The 21,129-nt window shown below is 39.7% G+C and overlaps 2 protein-coding genes and 1 long non-coding RNA gene across 3 annotated transcripts in view; 1 reads left to right on the forward strand and 2 right to left on the reverse strand.

Annotated features, from left to right (window-relative positions):
* Positions 1 to 591, reverse strand: part of ABHD17B (abhydrolase domain containing 17B, depalmitoylase) — a 16,837-nt gene extending 16,246 nt beyond the window's left edge. The window contains exon 1 of the mRNA XM_015849126.1: positions 479 to 591. The gene's annotated coding sequence lies outside the window, so the exon portion shown is untranslated. The remainder of the gene's footprint in view (positions 1 to 478) is intronic.
* Positions 574 to 20,765, forward strand: CZH9orf85 (chromosome Z C9orf85 homolog). The gene is made up of 4 exons (XM_015849127.2): positions 574 to 1,120; positions 9,464 to 9,570; positions 14,559 to 14,672; positions 16,769 to 20,765. The coding sequence occupies exons 1-4, from the start codon at positions 1,019 to 1,021 to the stop codon at positions 16,983 to 16,985; spliced, it is 540 nt and encodes a 179-aa protein (XP_015704613.1). The 5' UTR covers positions 574 to 1,018; the 3' UTR covers positions 16,986 to 20,765.
* Positions 2,817 to 7,397, reverse strand: LOC107306198. The gene is made up of 3 exons (XR_001552035.2): positions 7,002 to 7,397; positions 2,992 to 3,066; positions 2,817 to 2,908 (listed from the first exon to the last, which is right to left on the reverse strand). It is a non-coding gene; the product is annotated as an uncharacterized LOC107306198 (long non-coding RNA).
* Positions 20,766 to 21,129: the final 364 nt, after the last annotated feature.

Here is a 21,129-nt window from a genome sequence, read left to right on the forward strand (position 1 = left end):
CCGCTGTCCTCAGACAGCGTTTCTGCACCCGGGTGTTTTCGTGTAGCTGCCTCCCGACCGAAGGCGTTAAACTTTTAAGCGATTTCCACTCGAGAGCAAAGCTAAGGCCAGCTTCACCCTCGCCGGCAGCTGCAGGACCCGAGGAAACGCAGTAAGTCGCCTCATAACAACATCCGATCTCCCCAGGCGGTTACCAGCAGCGCTGACAGAGGTGCTAAGACCGCGGAGCTTGGGGACCCACCGCTCGGGAGCCGCCAGCGGCAGCTGCTCGATCTTCGAACAAAGGCGCCCCCAGCGCGAGCGGGGCAGCGGCCGTCCCGCAGCACCCCGCGGGCGGAGCGACTGGAGAAGCCGCCGCCCGCCCCGGCCCCTCGCCGCAGCCACCCGGAGCCTCACCTGCCCGGCAGCCCTTCCTTTCCTCCCTTCCCCCACCGCAGCCGCCCCCAGCTCGGCCCATCCAGTCGGCCCGAGCCCTTACCTGCGCGGGGCTCCCGGCTCCCCCTCGCTGGGCAGCGGTAACCCCGCGCACTCCCAGCCGCCGCCGTACGAGCGCCGGAGTGGCGGCGGAGGAGGCGTCGGTTGTGCTGAGTAACGGCGCGGCGGCGGCTGCCGGCTCGGCGGCCCCTGCTTCTTCCCGAGGAGCGCTCGGAAGGGGACTTGCGGCCGGCAGAGGCCTCTGGCGGAACGGCTTAGGGGAGCAGCGCAGACTTCACCCCACAGAGCGGCTGCATTTGACCCGGCGGCGGCTGCCGCGGCGGCAGAAGGGACAGCAGGGCGGAGCCGGCCGCAGCCGCGCGGTGACCAACTGCCGCCGAGCACCAATCGCGGCACAGCCCGCAACGCGGCTCTGACCGCCGGGGCTCCGCATAAGAGCGGGAGGGCGGGACGCCGTGAGCGGACGGCGAATCGCCGCTGGCAAACGAGTGTAACTGACGGTGGTTTCCGCCAATGGGAGGTGGCAGGTCTGGGGAGGAGCGGTTCCGGGGCACTCGCCACCGGCAGCGGCGGTTGCCGGGGAATGAGCTCGGAGAAGGGGAACGTGGCGCGCAGGCGGCCCCAGCGCCACCAGAACGTGCGCGCCTTCAAGAACGACAAGTACGACACCAGCGCGCGGCTGAAGGTAGGCGCAGCGCTGCGCCCAGGCACGCAGTCGGGGCCGGCCTTGGGCCCGCCGCCGGGAAGCGTGAGGGCTGAGGGGAGGCCCGGGAAGCGCCCGGGGGCAGAGGTGGGGCGGGGCGGGCGGAGCGGTGTTACCCGAGGCCTCGTGCGGGGTTCTCATCGGGTCGTAGCCTTATAAGAAAGGAAAGCTGAAATAAAGCGTTCACCTCTGGGCAGTGAGTGCGGCGAGGAAGTGTTGTCTGCAGGGCTAACAGCGCAACTTACGGAAAGGTGATTGCGCTGGTGGTCTCGTCTGTATCACCTTATTTCAGAGATCGCCACATGTCAGAGCTGATTTTGAACAACTTCAGCTGGCATCTCTGCACACAACAGGTGACACTCTTTGAGACAACTGATAAGGCACTCATGTTTTCTTTAAGGCTTTAAAAAACCTGGCAGTGTGCTTAGAGGTGGCTCCATGGTCTCCTGCTTCATCAGAGCCTCTGCTGCACTCGTGGCCGTGGTTTGATACTTGTACACTATTGTTACAAAAGACCATTGTTGTCTTTTCTTTTAAATAACTTCCAAGCAAGGAAAAGGAAATGGTTCACAATGTATTCCTGGAACACCTTCTATCTTACTTGCAGCTCTGGCAACATAATAATGCTGTGAGGATGAAGACCACACAGTGTCCTGATCAGTAGCACCACTGGAGTGGGGTGCTTTGTCTTGTGACAAAACACCTTATGAAACTGAGAAACACGAATAAAGCAAAACACAAGATGAGCAATCTGAAAGAGGAATATGTAGTGCTGTTGTTGTTATGTCAGTATCCCTTTAAGTAATCTGACTAGGTTGTCAAAAAGAATTTGAGAGGAGGGGAATAAACTGGTAAGTAAAAAACAATGACATCAAAGAGTTGTGGTTTCTTTTTTTTTTCTTTCTTTTTTTTTTCTTTTTTTCCAAGTGCTTCTTGTAGGACTGGTTCTACAGGTTGAACGGGCTGTTTTCCTGCTTCAAGCATCACCACTATTATTCATTGTTTGAATCACTTTATGATATCCAATAGTAATAGATAAGTGTGTTTTCCTGTACGTACCCCCTACGAAAGATCCTACAGAGCAGGTCAATCAGAAAAGTCCTTAACGAGAAACTTAGTTCAGTTTTGTAACTGAAATAGTCTCTTTAAAGTACACCTAGTTTTTTTTTGTTTGTTTGTTTGTTTGTTTTTAGTATATTTGTTATCTGAGAGAATTGACTCCACAATGCCATGAACTTAAAAAAACTGCCTATTTTGAACACAGACAAGATTCAGTGTCGTTATTAACTGTGATGTAGGACTGAGTCTGTAGGGTAATGGGAATGTTTGTTTTCTTGTGATGTACTTTTGTAAACAAATTCAAATTTTCACCTTCTTATCATAGTGATAAGTAGGCCTGATTCTCCCATTTAAGAAATTTGAAAAGAAATTTAACAGGATTTAGGTGGTGATTAATGTCATCCTACATAAGCTGAATGTTTTCAAGGAACTTTATTTCTCTTATCTTGTAACTTCTGTGTACTGGTGTGGTCCTGAGCTTCACACTGACCACACACATCTAAGCTGTTAAGAGACAAAGGAAGAAAAAGTGGCAGTTTGATCACAAGGACTGACACAGAAATGGGACATTCCTCTTTTCCATGTCTTACTGGCTCATTAGGTCAGAATGCTGAGAGTGGGTGGATCTCTAGTAAATCACTGCTATTTTGAGTCTGTGGCCTGTCTTTGGCTACTGTTGTTCGCAGTGCAGCTCAATACCATCTTGAAAGTCTGTAGAATGATTTTTAACTTAAAATTCATATCATTATGCACATGTACTCTGCATTAGTAATGCTGAATATCAAGTACAGCACCTTCAGGTTGTACTGTGTTTGAAGCTGACGTAGTTATTTTCATTGCTGTTTCTAGTCTTCTATGTGAAGAAGTAGCTGCAAAGGAAATTAGTATAATAGTAATCATTTTTTGTTGTTGTTTCTTGTTTGTTTTGTTTTGAAAAGTTTTATACTTTCAACCTGATATTGACCTTGGCATCCATTTTCTAATCTTAAAGACTAAAAGTTCTGATTACTTCTAGAACATGGTGAAAAGGCACTTGTGTTTCCCCTAATGACCAGGCGCTACTACCTGCATTACTTTGGGACAGGCTAGTTGAGGTGAAACAATGCAAGCTGCCTCTGAACTGTGTTTGGGTAGCTGCCTACAACAGTGCTGGGAAAGCCAGCCCGCATGCTAGGATGAACTGAAGAATGAAGAGCTGGACAGAGTAAGACACACTGTGCTATTAATTATTGAAACTGGGCATTTGTTTATGGGTGATTGCTTTACATAGTATATTCTGGAACACCTGTTTGTGACACAGAGCTGAGGAATATACATTATGTTACGTAAACATACACTCTATATGAATTGTATTACTTAAATCAATGTGGAAACTGGAAATAAAGGTAATTCTAGAGATGAAAGCAAGCAATATTCAACAAGAACATTTAAAACTCCATTGTTATGAGATGGTAGGCCACAAAATGATTCATATTTACACCCAAATGACTGATCTGTTCCTCGGTTTCTTCCCCTTATTAATTACACCCCAGATGATAATCCAGATTTTCCAAAATTTCAGAGGTTATTAACTCTGAACCCTAACTTTACCATGATGCTGATGCTAGCTATTTCTTCATCTGGCTGTATAGATAATTTGTTTTAGTGGAGGCACTGGTCAAGGCTGTGGGAAGGCACTGGGAAGAGGCTTAATTGCTGAGTCAATGAATGAGACTTAGAAGTTCAGAAAGTAAGAGACTGCCAACTGGAAGTGACAGATAACACTGGCTGCAAACAACACTAAGTTTGTCTTGCTGCAGTATAGGGCAGCTTGTCAGGATAAAGTCTGGTTTCTAGCTATTCCTTCTGAGTTTAAAAGTGAATTCAGGCTTACCATACAGTGTTTCATGTAGGTGGAAGAGAAGCAAACAGAACGTACATTTTGGACTGTAACCTAAGACTGCAGTGAAGACACACACACACACACACACACACACACACACACACACACACAAAATCAGTTCTTCCAAATATGCAGAATCTCATACTTTCTGAAATCCATGGTTGTTCTGGAAGAATGAAGTTTTTATGAAACTGTTTGCCAATGTGAAAAAAGGCTACATGTCTTGGAGATGAAGAAGGCCATTTGGAACTGGGCTTAAAGAAAGATTTTGGTTTCACATGTATTGAAGGCAGTATATATTGTATATGGGCAAGAGAAGGTTTCTGGGAAAACTGATTGCAGTCTCCGAGGTGTATATTATAGCCCTGAAATACAAGGATTTTCTATCACAGAGTTTTTGTCTGTTAGTTTGCACTGCTCCATTCTAGCTACATTGTTGTTGTACACTAGAGTTTGTGTGGAGTTTTGTTTTTCTGAGAATGCAGTCAGTCAGAAATGTTGCTACAGCCTTGTTGTTCCAATCAGTATCTCCTGTTTCTTATGAGAAGAAAGTTTTTGGATAGTGTTGATGCAGTGTTGATTTATAGTAGAACAAGCTACTGACATGTGGTAGAAGTCTGCTGTCAGTACAGTGAATCAAAACACACGTGCATGTACACATAATTAGAAACTTCCAGACAGACAGTGAGGCATCTTTGAAACCCCATTATTACATCTTCCTTGTGACTGCTTTTTTAATGCTAGCATAGGCTAGGAATTATTTTGTGAGCCAAGTTAGTAGGTGTAGGCACATCTGTTTAATACTTTCTGAACTGCTTTTGGCAGGTTGTTAAATGATTTAATGTTGGGTTACTTGAGCATATGGAGGGTGCTGTTTTATTGATGCAGTTGACCTGACAGTGCGTATGTAATATGCATATGGAATGTTTTGTGACTGTATACTTCAAAATTGTTTATATATTTCAGCATTGCATAATTTCTTTTTCTTTGGAAGACATACAGAAGTACTGCAAGAACTAAATGAGTTACCCTGATATTGGAGGAAGTATGGCAAAGAGGAAAGAGCTAGTGAGTAAAATAGAGAAATGAAAGTAAAAAACTGCTGTGACAGAAACAGAATGTAATCTGAGTAATTTCACACTTAGGGAAAACATTTCAGACTAGAAGCATTAAGCATTACCATGTCATTGTGTGTGAGAAAGCTGAGTGAAGGCTGAGTTTAGAAAAAAAGTTTGAATGGAATAAAAATGTTGGAAATCCTATTTCAGGTCTTTGTGTATGTAGTTGGATTTTTTATACTGTTAGATGAAAGTGAGCTCTTAAATGGTTGAAAGGAAAGAAGTCTGGATATGTGAAATGTAGCAAATACATACAAGACTGAATATTAATAGGAAAAACAAACAACAGAGACATTTATTTTACTATTAACTTCCATGTTATGGCTGAGATAGCAGGGAAGTTTATCTTCCTGTTTGTGACGGGAACTTATTCTTACATGTTTCTCAGTGAATAAAAAATAAATAAATAAAAATCAGATAGAATTACCTTATCCAAATATTTAATTTTGCATGATTTTATTTGCTTCATCAAGTCTTCTTTGCTTTTGAAAAGCAGCTTGTTTTAGTAATAGTAAGATTTAAAATCAGATACTGTTTCTGGGAAAGATAAACTTAGAAGACAAATAAAAATCAAGGTTTAACTGGGTAAATCTGCCAGCTTAATTTGCTTTACATCTGTCCATCCTTCTGCTTTGATTTTCTGAATCAGCTGGCTGGTAGAAGGATGTTAGAATTGGGTCTCAGTTTTGCACTTTGGCTATATTTCTTATCTGAGAACAGAACAGTACAGAAGCAGTACATTTGATACTGGTGTGCATCCCTGCACACTTCCTGTAACTGTATCTCTGTAATGAGAGATAAGCACTCCAGTCTTTATATTTGGAATGAAGTTGGCCTCTTAGTTCTCCTGACTTGCTGTATTTGCTTACCACTTCTACAGTGACTCAAAAATCTGTCTCTGCACGAGCCATCTTCATTCTTGCAGCACAGCCCTCCGCTTAAATTATATCTTTCTTCATTTCCCCTAGGGAATCTTCAATTTCATTGCCCCTCTCACTGAAGCTTTGTTCAGTCAAGGTGATAGGCATCTCTTCAAAATGTGACTGTATGTTAGTGACTCTGTGTGATATGTGAAAATTAAATTCATAAACACTGAATTTCTTTCTCTTCATGACTTTTGAGTCTAAGCTCTTAGTGATTTGGTCAATGTACTTAATGTGTAGCTTTGTCCTGAATGTTTGGAGTATGACTAATTGAACCAGGATAGTGGAATAGTTAAAACTTGATGTGTAAAAACGATCCAAACACAGACCTGCTCTGTACCTGATAGATACTGACTTTATGTAGATAATGTACTTGTTACTATGAAATGGAATTACTTTACTTTTAGAGCTTCTGTATTAGTCATATTTTACTGAAGACCTTTTGCAGTGGGGAAAAAGTGAATTAAAGAGTACTGAGGGAAGACTTATCAGAATGAGTTCAGGTAAGTCTCAGGACCTTGTCTGAAACAAAGCTGGCAGTGTGTCATGTGGTGAGTCCTTTGTCTTACTGCAAGGGGCATTTCCAAGCATTCTGAGTGCATTCCTATGAGTAATGTGAAGAGACATCTTTGTAATTTGGCATGATCTGTCTTTTAGTTTTATAAAAAATAAAATGAGAAGTTAATGACTGGAGGATTATTGTATATTCAGGAGCTGTACTTCGTAAGGGAGGGAGAAGGAGAGAAGGGGAAGAAGTGCTGTTAATAATAATTATATGCATTTCACCGTACCATAAAAAAACATCCAGTTGCATTTGAAATAAGATGTCTGTTCTACAGACTTTGAATTTCCTTCAAATGAGAGGTGAAAGTAATGCCTACCTTACTCTTTGCACTGTTTATGCCACACACGCCTTCATTGTGGCCTCCTGAATTCCAGGTGTGTTACGCATCACTGAGCCAATCCCCGCAAGTCATGTAGGGACAGGGTTCTGTCCCCAGCACTGATAGTGTGACACATTATTGGAAACTGGGTGGTTGTCAGCAAGGAAGCTAACACTTGTTTTGAAAGGTGTTTAGCAGCAATCAGCTGTCTTCAGTGTGCACGCCTGCAGTGTTTTGAAGTTTATGGGGTTCTTCCTTGACAATACCAAAAGTAGCTGGGTACAGTAAAGCACGCTTGTGAATACAAATGCCTTTGTGTCTCTCTCCCCTCTTGCATTACTAATTAATGCAAATTAGGACAGTGAGAAGGAGAACTGGGAAGGTGGGGCTTATTTGCAGATATTTAGAAGCTTATTAAAGCTATCCTGCTTGGAATCTTTGTGTGAGCACTGAAAAGAAGGCTTATCTTCAGATTGCATGCATTTTGAAAGAATGAGCACAGTCAAACTGACCTGTATGATTGGCAGGACTTAGCATTGATTTTCTTCTCATGAAGTTTCTGTGTTGTCTAAGTAACTATGTTTCCTGGCAAATTTGTTCCCAATAGCTGGCATCAGAGCATCAGACCTTTCTTTATTAAAGCTTTTTACAAATTCTTTTTTTTTTTTTTTTTTTTTTGAGGAGGGGGAGAATGGCATCTTCAATTTCTTTTTAACATGCTAAGCCAGTATTCCATCATTTGAAAGATTTTTTTCTGTCTTTTAACTTTCCAGACAAGAAGTGCCATAGCTGAGCAGGTGAAGTTGAGTAAAGATGAAAAGAAACACTTTCCCATTTACTGGGAAAGTAAATCCCATAGTAGAGTCTTACTCATATATAGTATTTCCTCTACCACATAGCTTTTTAAGCATGGAATAAGATACTGTGTGTTTAAAGCTAGACTTGTTATTCTAATTGAAACTTCTGTCTAATTGAAGTAGACTTTCTTGGAATAGTAAGAAGCTCTGTAAGGTCATAAAACTAAGAAATTATTTTAGTAGCTGCTATATGCATAGGTGAACTTCTAGATTTATTTCTGAAAGAATATTATAAAGCCAGGTATGGGTTAATGCAGGATCACTCCCAAAGAACTTTTTGGATATTTCAAGCAGTAAATGTGATTTTGTCCACCTTATAGTTTTTGAATATCATTTTGAATCTGTTTCAAAATACAGAATGTCTTTTTATTATTTGCAGTGAAATTTTTGTTTTCCTAATTATGCATACATAGAACTGCATAATGATTGTAATTACTGCTGTGTGGGAACTGGTATTCATTACTTGGTCTTTAAGGCAAGTGTGATTTGTTCCTGTTCACTGTCTCTGAATAACTTGCCTTGTGCAAACCATACCAGCCAGTTGGCAGTTCATATTGCCAATCAAACTAAACACAAAAAGTTACAGAAAATCTTAGAGTAAATTTTATGTTATCTTGAAGATTTATTGTAGTTTAAAAGACCATTTTTGTAGTTTGATCCTAGATACTTGAGTTCAAAAACATCCTACATTTTTGTACGGGAAGTTTGTGGCGCAAGAAACATGGAATGGTTTGCCAGCAAATATGTCAACTCAATTTTATCGTGGTCTAAAAAACCTTCTGAGACTACTCACCTCAAGTGTGTACACAAGTTGCTCTGAAAGTAATGCCTCTTATTTATTTCTGTGGAAACTATGACTGACACAGTGAACACAAAAACAATACTTGGTAGAGCAAATTCTCAGCTACAAAACCACTGTTTGGCCTCCGTAAATGTTCAGCAAATGTGGATGGATGTTAGAGGGTGCATTTTTTTTTCCTCATGGAGGATTTTAATTCCACACGTTTGCTTGATTCGCACTTCATGTCAGATGTCATTGTGTCAGACTGCCCCTTGACTGCTATCTGCCCCATAGCAACAAAATGTAATGGAATATTGGTGGGAGGGTTCAGTCGCTTCTGCCATTTCATCAGCATTCAGCTCTTATGGGCCAACATCATAAAATAGGAGGTGTTGCTTTTGGAGTAGGCCTTGTAGTTTAACAGTATCTTGAGCAATAACAAGCAAAATGTTAAGCCTTGTGAGGTATCTTTTCCAAATAAAGGCAGCTTATTTCATGGTTCATTTCTACTTTAAAGGTCTAATAATGATAATAATAGAATAACAACATAAGAACACAGTTCATACTATACCTATTACTTATGGTAGTGTTATAACTATGTTAGTAATACTAAAGACCAACTCAAAGTAGAGGGTGACCTCACCACTCTTTCTGCTGAACAAAATAACAAGGGTTAAACATATAAAATGCTTATATTATCATCAGATAATTCTCTAAATATAGTATGAATCACATTAAGCGAAAAAAATGTTTTCTAAGCAAGATTGTACTCATAAAAATATGAAAGTTTCTCTGATTCCAATTATTATTTCTTTATTTAGAAAATAAATGCTAAACTTCATGATGGAGTGTGTCAGCATTGTAAAGATATCTTGGAGTGGCGGGTAAAATTCAGCAAGTATAAACTACTATCAAAACCAAAAAAATGGTGAGTACAAATACCTAGTCTTAATCATTGGCAGTATTGTTTGTGAACTTTTTGGAGAATGTTCTGTTTTTGGAAACTCATAAATGCTACTGTTGTGTTTTTTAGTCTGGAGTCTGCAGCAATAATCAAAATACAGTATTAATTTTCAATTTCTTTAATGTTTTTATCTTAAATGTTAGATAATGTAGCAAAGCAACTACTTCCTTCCTCACTGTTAAAATGTTTGAATATTTTTAATGATCATTTTGAACCTGTAAGTTTCCCAAAACACGTCAGTTCTTCCTCCAAAAGAAAGAGTTAAAACTGAAACACTTAAAGTGTGATTTTTCTCAGACCTTGTAGCAAGTCAGAGTTTATATTATCTGCACAATTCTATTTGTTTATTTACTTATTTATTAAGTTTATAAAGACTACCTGGTGAAGGAATGATGAGCAAGGAAAGTTTTCTTGATTTTGATATAATAATAGTGAATAAATAAAAATTCAATACCAAGCTCAGTGTTACCTCAGTTCATACAAAATGTTAACAGTACTTGTTTTTCAGTACCCTTTAACATGTTGTTTCTTTTTATTATAGAAACCATAGTCATACACATCAAACGTTTAGTGCTACTTGCAAACATAGCTGTATTGAGTATTGTTGAATAAGTACATAATAAAAGTGATAAATGCCTCTAAATAATTTGAAGGTTTATGGCATGTTAGTCTTCTAAAGTGGTCACTTTCTGCTTTCTTGTACATGTGCATCTGTAGAGGTTCTTACATCAATGCCTCCAGATGCAGCTAACATTTCAGCAATGAAACACTGAACTCAAGGAAACTATAGGTGGAATGTGGTGCACAAAATAGTCAGCTTTGTCTCACTAGTTCCTTCTGTATTTGTGTGTTGTTCTTAGTTACATGCTTACGAAATATTTGCTTCTGAACGACCTGGAGAGGTTATGTGAGCACATGTATAATTTCCTGTGTGATTGTGTCAAAAGTTTTTTTCTTAAGTTTGAAAGAGAAGAAATATCTGTTCATACTGTATCTGCCACACGTGTGAACTTTTACTTTATAATAGAAACTATACACAAAACATATTTTGGTTTTATTAAGTGGTCTCATCCTTTTATGTTTAAGAAATAAATATTATACTTAATGTAGAAGTCTCCAGTTTTCAAAGTGAATGTTCTGGGTTATGCTCACCATTAAGTAGGAATTTTAAAAAAGCAATAAAACTTTCACAGGTGACTAAAAAGATCATGCAGGTGAGCATGGCATGGCAGTAAGAGTGTGGTGCACAGTTCACACATGTAGGGAGTGCAGCAAGAGCACAAGGAGGTCTGCTTTCTTCTCATCTGGTTATAGTGGGGAGTAGCACTCTATTGAGAAACATGGTGACCACCCACCACCCCAGTTGGTCTGAGGTAGAAACCTAAATGAAGGAGGCACCACAGCCTTTCCGGGCTGATGTGTACATTCAGATGGACTTCCCAAGGAGTGACAGAGCTGCCCAGAACTTTGAGCCTGAGGGCAGAGTGGGATGTCATGGCTGTGAGTGTGCCCAGATTGATGAATTTTCTTGAGCTGGTGGCCAGGTTGCATGAGGAAGTCACCAGGCTGAGTTGTACCCAGCAGTTGGAGAGAATATAATGCTTGGTGTCATACAGTGGCACAAGCAGACCAACAGCCCCGTCTTAAGTTTCAGAAAGGGGAAGAAGATAAGCAGACTTCCAGCCCTATGGAATCAGATAGCAAAAAATATTCAGGATGTAGGAGGCTGGACCTTTGTCTCTGCTAAGGCCAGAAGGAGAAGCCTTTCCTTTGCCCCTGAAATACCCTCAAGCAACAGATGTGAAGCTCTGGGGATGGAAAGAGAAGAAGGTGTGGGTAATGGCTGAGAACTGTAAAGGAATAACCATGTCAAGATGGTCCAACCAAAAACCTGAGTTAGAGCCAGTGCAGTTTAAAAAAGATGAGCATCTGAATGATTAGGTCTTTTGCACCGAGAAGCACTGTGGACCCCATTTGCTGGCTGGGTAGTCACTGCAGAAGTTTTCTGTCTGCCAGAAGCCTGCATCTGGGACATCCAGAAGAGGATACCAAGTATGAAAAAGCTGGAGGACTACTGTCTGCTGTTGAATTTGCAAGCTGGTTTACAGAAGGCTGCAACTAGGAAATTAGAAAACATTAAAAAAGACTTTTTGTCCCTTGGGAAGATGATGAAGGTATTAGAAGCCTCGCTAGTGTTCTCCTCAGTCTTCCTGGTTGGATACAGGGAACAAGGCAGGAGAATGAACCAGTTTGTGAATGGATGCATGGATGGTGTCACATTAAGGGCTTTTGGTACTGCGATCTGGAATGCACCTTTGTATAAACTGGACGTGTTTATGTTGGTTTGGATGTATCTGAGGAGGAGGGAAAAGAATATACTGGGCAGCAAGCCGGCTGGACTTATCATTAGAGCTTAAAACTAAATTTGTTGGAGGAAGGAGATGTGCTGCTGAGTGATAGAGAAAATCTGGAAACACTGTCACTTTAGGAAGCAGCAGAGGAAAACCTCAGATTTGTCCCAAAGGAATTTGGGAGGGCTGCTTCAGGATGATAACGTGGTCAGTAGGCCAGCTGACATGATGCTGTACAAATTCACACAGCATAGTGTGTGCAAAATCAGAAGGAGTTGGAAACTGTGCTACAAATAGAGAACTCAGACCTAATTGCTGTTTTAGAAATGTGATGGGACCAATCACACGACTGAAATACTATGATTGAGGGCTATAATCTTTTTAGAAGTGATAGGCAAGGTAGTAGTGGCGATAGAGTTGCCCTGTATGTTAAGAAGATGGTAGATTACAAATAGCTGCCTCTGAGAAACAGTCATGACCAGATTAAGAGTTTGTGAATTAAAATCAGGTACCAAGCCAATAAAGGACATCTGATTGTCCAGGTTTACTGTAGGCTGCCTTATTATGAAGGACCTGTTGACAATACCTTCTTGGTTTTAGCTGCAAAAGGCATTGTGCTTGTAGCATCTTCTCCTGACAGAGGGTTTTCAACCACCTGGAAACCTGCGGAGAAACAACATTGCATGATGCAAATAATCCCAGAGTCAGTTAAGGATAAATTCCTGGTCCAAATATTGAACAGACCAGCCAGAGGTGAAGTGTTGCTGGCTGATAAGCATCATTTCTGTGCCTGGGAAGATTATGGAACAGATCCTCCTGGAAGATATGTTAAGGCACATGAGGGATGAGCAGGTGATCCAAGACAGCCAGCATGGCTTCACCAAGGGCAGATCGTGCCTGACCAGTCTGGTGACCTTCTGTGATGATGGAATGACAGCATTTATGGGCCAAAGAAGGGCAACTGGTATCATCTGCCCAGACCTGTGACAGGTCTTTGACATGGGCCAACCACATCCTTATCTCAAAACTGGAGAGAGATGGATTTCAAGGGTGGCCTATTTGGTGGGTAAATAATTGGTAGTCACAGCCAGAGGGTTGTGGTAAATGGCTCTGCATCCAGGTGGAGGCCGGTGACAAATGGTGTTCTCCCTGTCTTGGGATTGGTGTTCTTTAACATCTTCATTAATGGCCTAGACAGTGGGATTGAGTATGCTCCAGCAAGTTTGCAAATGACATGAAGTTGAATGGTGTAGTTGATATGGCAGAAGGAAGGGATGCCATTTAACCTGGAAAGGTTAAAAAAAAAAAAAAGAAAAGCATCCAAAAAGATTTGTTAATCAGGGAAGCATGAGAAATAGAATAAATGGCGTTGCAGGACAGTTTCTTCTAAGTATGTCATTGTAGTTTTGAACAAGTAAATTAGACTTCATATCATTTTAAACTCTAATTCCGCAGTGATTTCTGTTTGTTCCTACAGCCATTGGTTACTGTGCTGGCTGAGTAGGCTAGTGTTCTGAAAGACCTAGACTATTAAGAATTTCAATTGGTTAGGCTTCTAATTTAAATAAATACATACATGCTTTAAAAATATGACTTTCAAGCTAAGAAACTGAATTATTTTCATCACAGAGTATGGAAATCGAGAACTTTAAATATAAATCTTTTTCTATTTTTTTTAACCTCTGATAAAGTTATGATTTTTAGTACAACCGCAACTTAGCCTTTAATTTTATTTGATGTATTTAAGTATTAAGGATTAAACTATTAAAAACAGACTAGCTTGCATTAGTATTGTCCCTGATCAGTGAGATACAACTGAGAAGAGCTGTAGACATAGTAGAATCTCACAAGACATTGATATATACTTGATGTTCATCTTTAGCCTGTTAGTCAACAATTCAAGTGTTTAGAGTTGTACAGGACATACTAAAAGTTCCTTGACAGACTTTGAGTACCAGAAGAATCAAGCAAAGATTACTTATTTTAAGACAGCTGCCTAATGTGGGTTATTTAATTCTGGGTTTTGTTCACCAAAAATACGAGGCATTAGAAAGATCAGCTGAACATTAAGCCATAGCATTTCAGAAATTATTTGATGTACAGAGTTCTACCATATTTGAAACAGTAACTAAAAACCTCTAGAAAATTAGGATGGTTTTGTTTAGCATAAAGTTCCTTGCAGGCATGGATTTATAGAAATAAACGTCCAGCACTGGTTTTGTTTATATTCTGAGAAGTTCAAGAAAAAGACATTGTACTGTTTTGATTGAAACTCTTCAGTCTGTAAAAATCTATGCACTTTCTTATGCCTTATTCTTATTAGCTTTTATTGGTAAGACAAATGAATAATTTATGCAGCTTTTAAAGCAAAATAACCTATTGAAATGAATGGAAAGATTTATTTTGTCACTTCAAAGGAAAATTTTTTTATTTGTTTAATATTTCTTCTTCGGTTCTGGTTTTAGTAAGAAAGTATGAAACTGGACTATAGAAGTGCTTCTTTTGAAGGCTCTCTGTGTTGTGCATGTTGTCTTTCAACACAGAATATTTAATAAATGTTTACCAGAGAAAGAAGTAATTATGTTTTCTTTCTCTTCACAGTGTGAAGTGCCTCCAGAAAGCTGTGAAAGATCCTTACCATATTATTTGTCGACCATGTGCTAGTAAACTAGGAGTTTGTGCCAAATGTGGAAAGGAAAAAGAAATTGTAATTCCGTAAGTAGCTTGTAGATTATGTAGTTTCAGTACTGTACTTCTTCTTTCCCTTTTTAATAAGGCTTGTTTGGAAACTATACAAGATACTGTTACACTTCATGCCATATTCTGTATAATCCTGACAGGAATCAGTAGAAATCTGATTTCTGCTGAAATCAGGGTGGGATGCTTATTGATGTTGGTGAGGGTGGGCCAAAAAAGCCTAACTCAAATAAGACACTTTATTTTGATACCAAGAGAAGATTGCATTTCTTCCTTAGGAACAAAGCACTCTGAAATAGATTTAAATATGCAGCACCATAAAATATGCATAAGCCAATTTACTGTTTGCATTTTGTGTATCATTTGATGACTCGGTTACCAGTGAACAGAAATAAAGGTGGGCTGATACTGAGCATGGTGTTACTGCAGTGTTTTTAGCAGGCTTTTCTCTTTGGTTCTTTTAGTAAAGAAGTCACCTTTATTGAGCATCCTATATTAGCTTACTGGTATGTGACTGCTCACCAGCAGTTGACTAGTTAGTCAGACTACTTATATACAATCATACATATATACATATATATGCCTCTGTGCCTGGGAAGATTATGGAACAGATCCTCCTGAATGATATGTTAAGGCACATTGGGGATGAGCAGGCAATCTAAGACAGCCAGCATAGCTTCACCAAGGGCAGATCGTGCCTGACCAGTCTGGTCACCTTCGGTGATGATGGAGTGACAGCTTTTATGGGCCAAAGAAGGGCAACTAGTATCGTCTGCCCAGACTTGTGACAGGTCTTTGACATGGGCCAACCACATCCTTATCTCAAAACTGGAGAGAGATGGATTTCAAGGGAGACCTATTTGGTGGGTAAATAATTGGTAGTCACAGCCAGAGGGTTGTGGTAAATGGCTCTGCATCCAGGTGGAGGCCGGTGACAAATGGTGTTCTCCAGGTGTCTGTCTTGGGACTGGTGTTCTTTAACATCTTCATGAATGACATAAGATGGTGGGAATGAGTGCACCCTCAGCAAGTTTGCTGATGACACCAAGCTGAATGGTGTAGTTGATATGGCAGAAGGAAGGGATGCCATCCAGAGTGACCTTGATAAACTTGTAAGGTGGGCCCATGTGAACCTGATGAGGTTCAACAAAAGAAAATGTAAAATGTTGCACTTGACTTGGGGTAATCCCAGCTATGTACACTGACTTGGAGAAGAATTCTTTGAGAGCAGCCCTGCTGAGAAGGACCTAGGTATGTGAAAAACATGTCCTGGTATGTGAAAAACCTAGCATGAGACAGCAGTGTGTACTTGTGGACTGGAAAGCCAGTGGTATCCTAGTCTACTTCAGAAGACAGGTGGCCAGCTGGACAGGGGAGGTGCTCTTCTCTCACGAGGTCCCAGCTGTAGTCCTACATCCAGTCCTGGCACACAGGAAGAATGTGGAGCTGTTAGAGAGGGTCCAGATGAGGACCACGACAGTGAGGCCAGAGAAAAGACAGGCTGAAGGAGCTAGGCTTGTTTGGTCTGGAGAAGAGAAGGAAGACTTCATTATGGCCTTCCAAGTATTTAAAGGGAAATCATAAACAGGGGAGTCAACTTTTTATGCAGGTAGATAGAGGTAGGACAAAGGGAAATGATTTTAAACTAAACAAGAGAGGATTTATTTTTGATGTCGGGGGAAGTTTTTCACTGAGAGGGTGGTGAAATGCTGGAACAGGTTGCCCAGAGAGGTTGTGGATGCCTCATCCCTAAAGGTGTTTAAGGCTGGGCTGGGTGGGACTCTGGACAACCAGACCTAGTACTTATCTAGTGATTGGTTGTCCTACTTGTGGTAGGACAGTTGGAACTTGATGATCACTGATGTTCCTTCCAACTTAAGCCATTCTATGATTTTATCATAAGTAAATACATTTTATTATTATTATTATTATTATTACTTGGTCTCCTTTCCCTTACTGTCAACTCAACATGAAAGTAATTTTGGATTATTTTCTCCCTTCTCCTTCCTTCCTTACTCTCCCAGGTAGAATGTTGTAACCTTCATCCCATTCTTTTTAAAAATAATGATAAATTCCAGAAGTAATAGTTGCTAACTTAATACTGATTTCTGCAGGATTGATAAAGAACAAGATGGAACAGAGAATAAGACTACTGAAAATGGCCAGGAGAGTGGACTGGAGGATGAACTGGATTTTGACACAAACTTCAGTAGTACAGACAATGAAGAAGATTCTGATAGGCTTGAAGACAGATTTAAAAGCATGAATTTTGAAAGGACAGAGATCCAAAAAGTTGAGTTTCTAGAAGAGACTGTACACAATCAAGTGTGATAGACTGATGCTTTCCCATGACCTCTGCTCTAAAAGCCTGTTTTGACATTTAAAGTCTGAATGTATTGGCACAGGGTGTTTTGGTGCTTCAGAGTTTGAATCTTTAAGTGCAGTTATTTCTTGTATAGATGTTCCCCTCTCTGTTATTGTTATGAATTCAGTATTGCACAACTGTTGTATTGCCATTTGAAAAACTACATGGACATCTGTAGGACAAATAAAAAGTACTGTCATTTAAAGAAAAAAAATAAATAAAAAAATAGAAATGTCAAACCAATTTTAATAGATTTTGAGGGAAGAACTTGAATCTGTTGTCAATGAGCTTCCAGAGTTCATTACTGGAATATCAAGTGATCACTGGTCTTACACCAGCTGTCTCTTTTCCATGGAAAGAGTGCCTAAGTACCATCAATATCCATTTCATGTTTGTGACCTTGTTTTTAGCAATATTTTGAAATGAAAGAAAAGAAAAAAATAGGATAAGGCTTTATAATTTTTCATACAGGTTCCACATTTTCTTTCAAAGGTAGGCATAATGTGGTTTCCTCTGATACAAAAACACTTAGGTGTCATGTCGGAATAGTGGTATAGAATTATGTTTAATCAGTTACAATTTCAAATGTGTATAATTACATAGCAGGATATGTAGTTATAGTCTTCCTGATTTTCAGTTCCTTGTAGGGGTTATTTCAGTGTAACATTGAAACATCCTTTAAAAATTATCTCTAAGGAACTGGTTTAATTCGTATTTCTTTTCGGTGCTGCCCCTCTGCTTTTGAAGAAAGATATTTTTCTATGTCCCTTTTCAGCATATATAGATTTTTGCAAAGTGTTTTATGACAGCCCTGAGCACCAAACCATTGCAAATCATGGTCTTCCCTGTTCTTGTTAACATGTCATTACACTTTGTCTTAGTGAAGAGCCATAAGTAAAGTTTAATACCTATTTGAGTAGTATTTTATGCCTACTTGCAATCATAAAGCACTGGAGTTTATGACCAAAACAGCCCATCTTTGTTCTCCACTCTCTGTAAATATGTTGTTTATAAGATAAAGAACTAGCTTTATCAATCTCAGATTCTTTCACACAATTTCAATAAATAAAAACCAAATTCATCATTTTAAAATGTATAGAATGGCGGTGGCTTGGAAGAGTGTTAAGCTGCATGGCAGGAGAAGTAGTGTGGTGTTTAGAAGAGACTAGAAGATGGTCAGAAGGTCACACTGCATTGACTGATATGTCCTCCCACCAGGTCAGCGGTGACGTCTGTCTTTGTGTGACATTGCCTGTTGTTCTGCCAGTCGACACTGGTAAAGACCGAGTAAACACGGAGTATCCCCAGCAGACACTGGAAATAATGCATGGTGATTCTGGGGTGTAGTTAATAAGTAATTTGGCACCAGCTGCAGAGAGGTGCTTTATGGAGGGGAAACATGAATTTTCATGAGAATGATATACGTACAGGAAACATTCTTTCACTTGGAAAAATTTGATAATGACTTAGCCTTCTGTGCAAAGGTGAAAGGAAATCCTGAAATGATAGGAAAACTTACTTGTGCTATTGGCAATAAGAAAAGGGGAAGGGCTGCCTTGTGAAAGTCAGCATTATATTCCAGCAGTATGGGGGAAGAGAAGTTGAGCAACAAGAGCAACAAAAACAAAAGAAGTTAGAAAATAGTCTGAAGTTAACATACTTACATGTAACTAGTTGTCTATTCTGAGTTTACTTGTATGTGTGTGAAGTGCTTGTTGAAATGAGGATTTTCTAGAGATTGAACCCCTTTAAATACTGATCTTTGAAATATTTTGATGAAAAAAATCAAACAAAAGATCAATTTTTAGGAAGAAATTCTTTCCTGAGAGAGAGATGGTGGGGCACTGATGCAGGATGCCTACAAAAGTTGTAGTTGCTCTGCCCCTTGTGGTGTTCAGTGCTAGCTTGAATGAGGCCATGTGCAACCTGATCTGTTGTGTGGGAATCCTGTTCTTGGCAGAGGGTTGGAGTTTTAAGGTCCCTTCCAACACAAGCCATTCTATGATCCCTCTATCTGAACAGGTTTTATGGAGACAATCTCCAGGGTAGTTACACAATAAGAATCATCTTTGGATTTTTTTTTAATATCTATATATATAGATTTAAGTGAGATTTTGAAGGCTTCCTACTTCTTCTGCAAGGAGTATAGTGAGTTTGTAAACTTAGCAAGAGGGGAAATGCTATCACTGTGACAGCAGTTTACTGAGATACTATTAAAGTGTTCTATATAGGATGACTGACTTAGGGGTTTCAGGAATTTTACTGAGCATTGTGGGTAGATGCCTGATACATTACTGAAGAAGGGAATTATAGATGTTGATTGTCATCTGAAGAATACAGAAGATGAAGTGATGCTGCTGATACAGGTGGATTCCTGTTAACTAATTGTCCTTATGAGTATTATCAATTCTCATTTAGTGTGACTCATCACTGATAGTAATTAATTAGATAATGGTCTGTTGATGCGTGAGTAAGGTGTACAGGGTGATTCTCACTTCACAAGGGGAAATGCTTATCATAGAACTTGTCATTGTTGACTTCATCAGGTTTCTGGAAAACAAAATTCCCGTATGTGTGGAGGTGTTCAGGGAATCTGGATTTACTGCAGCATGAGGAGAGTCCTTTATGGATGTTGCTTCTTCCTAGCATTATTTCCTATCTATCTTTTTTTATAGTTTATATGTATCTCTGTAAGATATTCAAGTGTTTTAAAGTATTACATGATATAAAAAGCACTGATGATTATTTACTCCTAGTTTTGCACGGGGCTGGGCTGTTCTTTTCGTGTCTTGGCTACTGATTAATCTATATTCCTCTAAAGTATATAATACCAGCCTCTGAAGCTTTATAGGACTACTGGTTAATTAAGAAGAGGGTAAGTAGTTTTCTCCCTATAATGGGCATGTACTTGGATGCTGAGATGCAAATCATGGCATTAGCAAGGAAAATAGAGGGAAAAAATAGCAGGTAGAAAAAAATGAGCCACCTAGTAATCCTCTAGCCCTACAATTACGTGAGTTTTCTTTGTTAAGGAATTCTCACAAATAAATAGACTCCAGCAGAAAATGCAAAACTGCTTCTCCTTAAAGGAAGCATCTCTGTGACTTAAGCTGTTAATGAGGAAAGGTTTCTAAGCTGCATAGAGACCTTAATGACAAGATATTTAGGGAGCTGGTCATGCGAACTAACAGCATTTGTTTCTTTTCATTCTTCTGCCTGTCTTTTATCTGAAAGCTTTTAAGAGGACAAAGCTACATATGAAAAATACATGTTCTATACACATGCTCTCATCACATACAGTGCATATGTAAATTAGAGTTCTTGTCCTCAGAACGGTTGAGAACATGCTGGTATCTGAAATGAGGTAGATCTATGCGAGGATTGATAGTGTGTTCTCAGACAAATCACCTGTAGGGGGCTAGAAATGAAATACTTGCCAAGTTTCCAATATTGGATATTTTTGTTGGAATCTTTAAAACTGTTAAGATGAAATTGCAGAGAAGTTTGCTTTTTTTTTCTTTTTTTTTTTCTTTTTTTTCTTCCACCCCCCCCCCCCCCCCATTTCTGTTCCTACCTTCACAAACTGAAGTCATAATACAATACAAGCCATATCTAATACATTGGAATTTTTACCTGAATTTCAATTGTGTATCATCTGTATTTCTGTTCACCATGGACAGAGTTTTAGAAAACCGAGTTAAAGATTTTGGTGTAATTACATAAGTAAAAGGTCTTTGAAAGCAGTACCAAACAGTGTTTGTTCATTCATGTACTGCTGCAACTGCAGCACAGAAGACCATGTTTCTGTACAAGAATATGAAATGGTTATGTGTGTTCCTGAATGGTAGCACTCACTTTAAATGTCTCTTTTTGGAACACCTTGCATTTCTGAGCCTCAAGTTTGTCATACTTATGTTTCCAGCACTTCTCTTGCTGTTTCCTACATACTACCTGAGCAAGTGTGACATAGCGTGTGAAAACAGTCTATGAGGATTAACCATAGTTTAAATGTTTGTAAGTGTAGCAGTAGTGAAACTTGTAACATTTGTTAAATCAAGAAGTGCATGGTAATTACATCACAGCTTGAATTGCTGTTTCTCACAGACTTCC

Source organism: Coturnix japonica, chromosome Z, assembly GCF_001577835.2.
Source record: "Coturnix japonica isolate 7356 chromosome Z, Coturnix japonica 2.1, whole genome shotgun sequence".
Taxonomy (NCBI): Eukaryota; Metazoa; Chordata; class Aves; order Galliformes; family Phasianidae; genus Coturnix; species Coturnix japonica.

Coding starts and splice junctions, on each gene's coding strand:
- CZH9orf85 (XM_015849127.2), top strand. CDS start 1,019: ATGAGCTCGGAGAAGGGGAACGTGGCGCGCAGGCGGCCCCAGCGCCAC. Junction 1,121..9,463: donor ACACCAGCGCGCGGCTGAAG/GTAGGCGCAGCG, acceptor TTCTTTATTTAG/AAAATAAATGCTAAACTTCA. Junction 9,571..14,558: donor CTATCAAAACCAAAAAAATG/GTGAGTACAAAT, acceptor TTCTCTTCACAG/TGTGAAGTGCCTCCAGAAAG.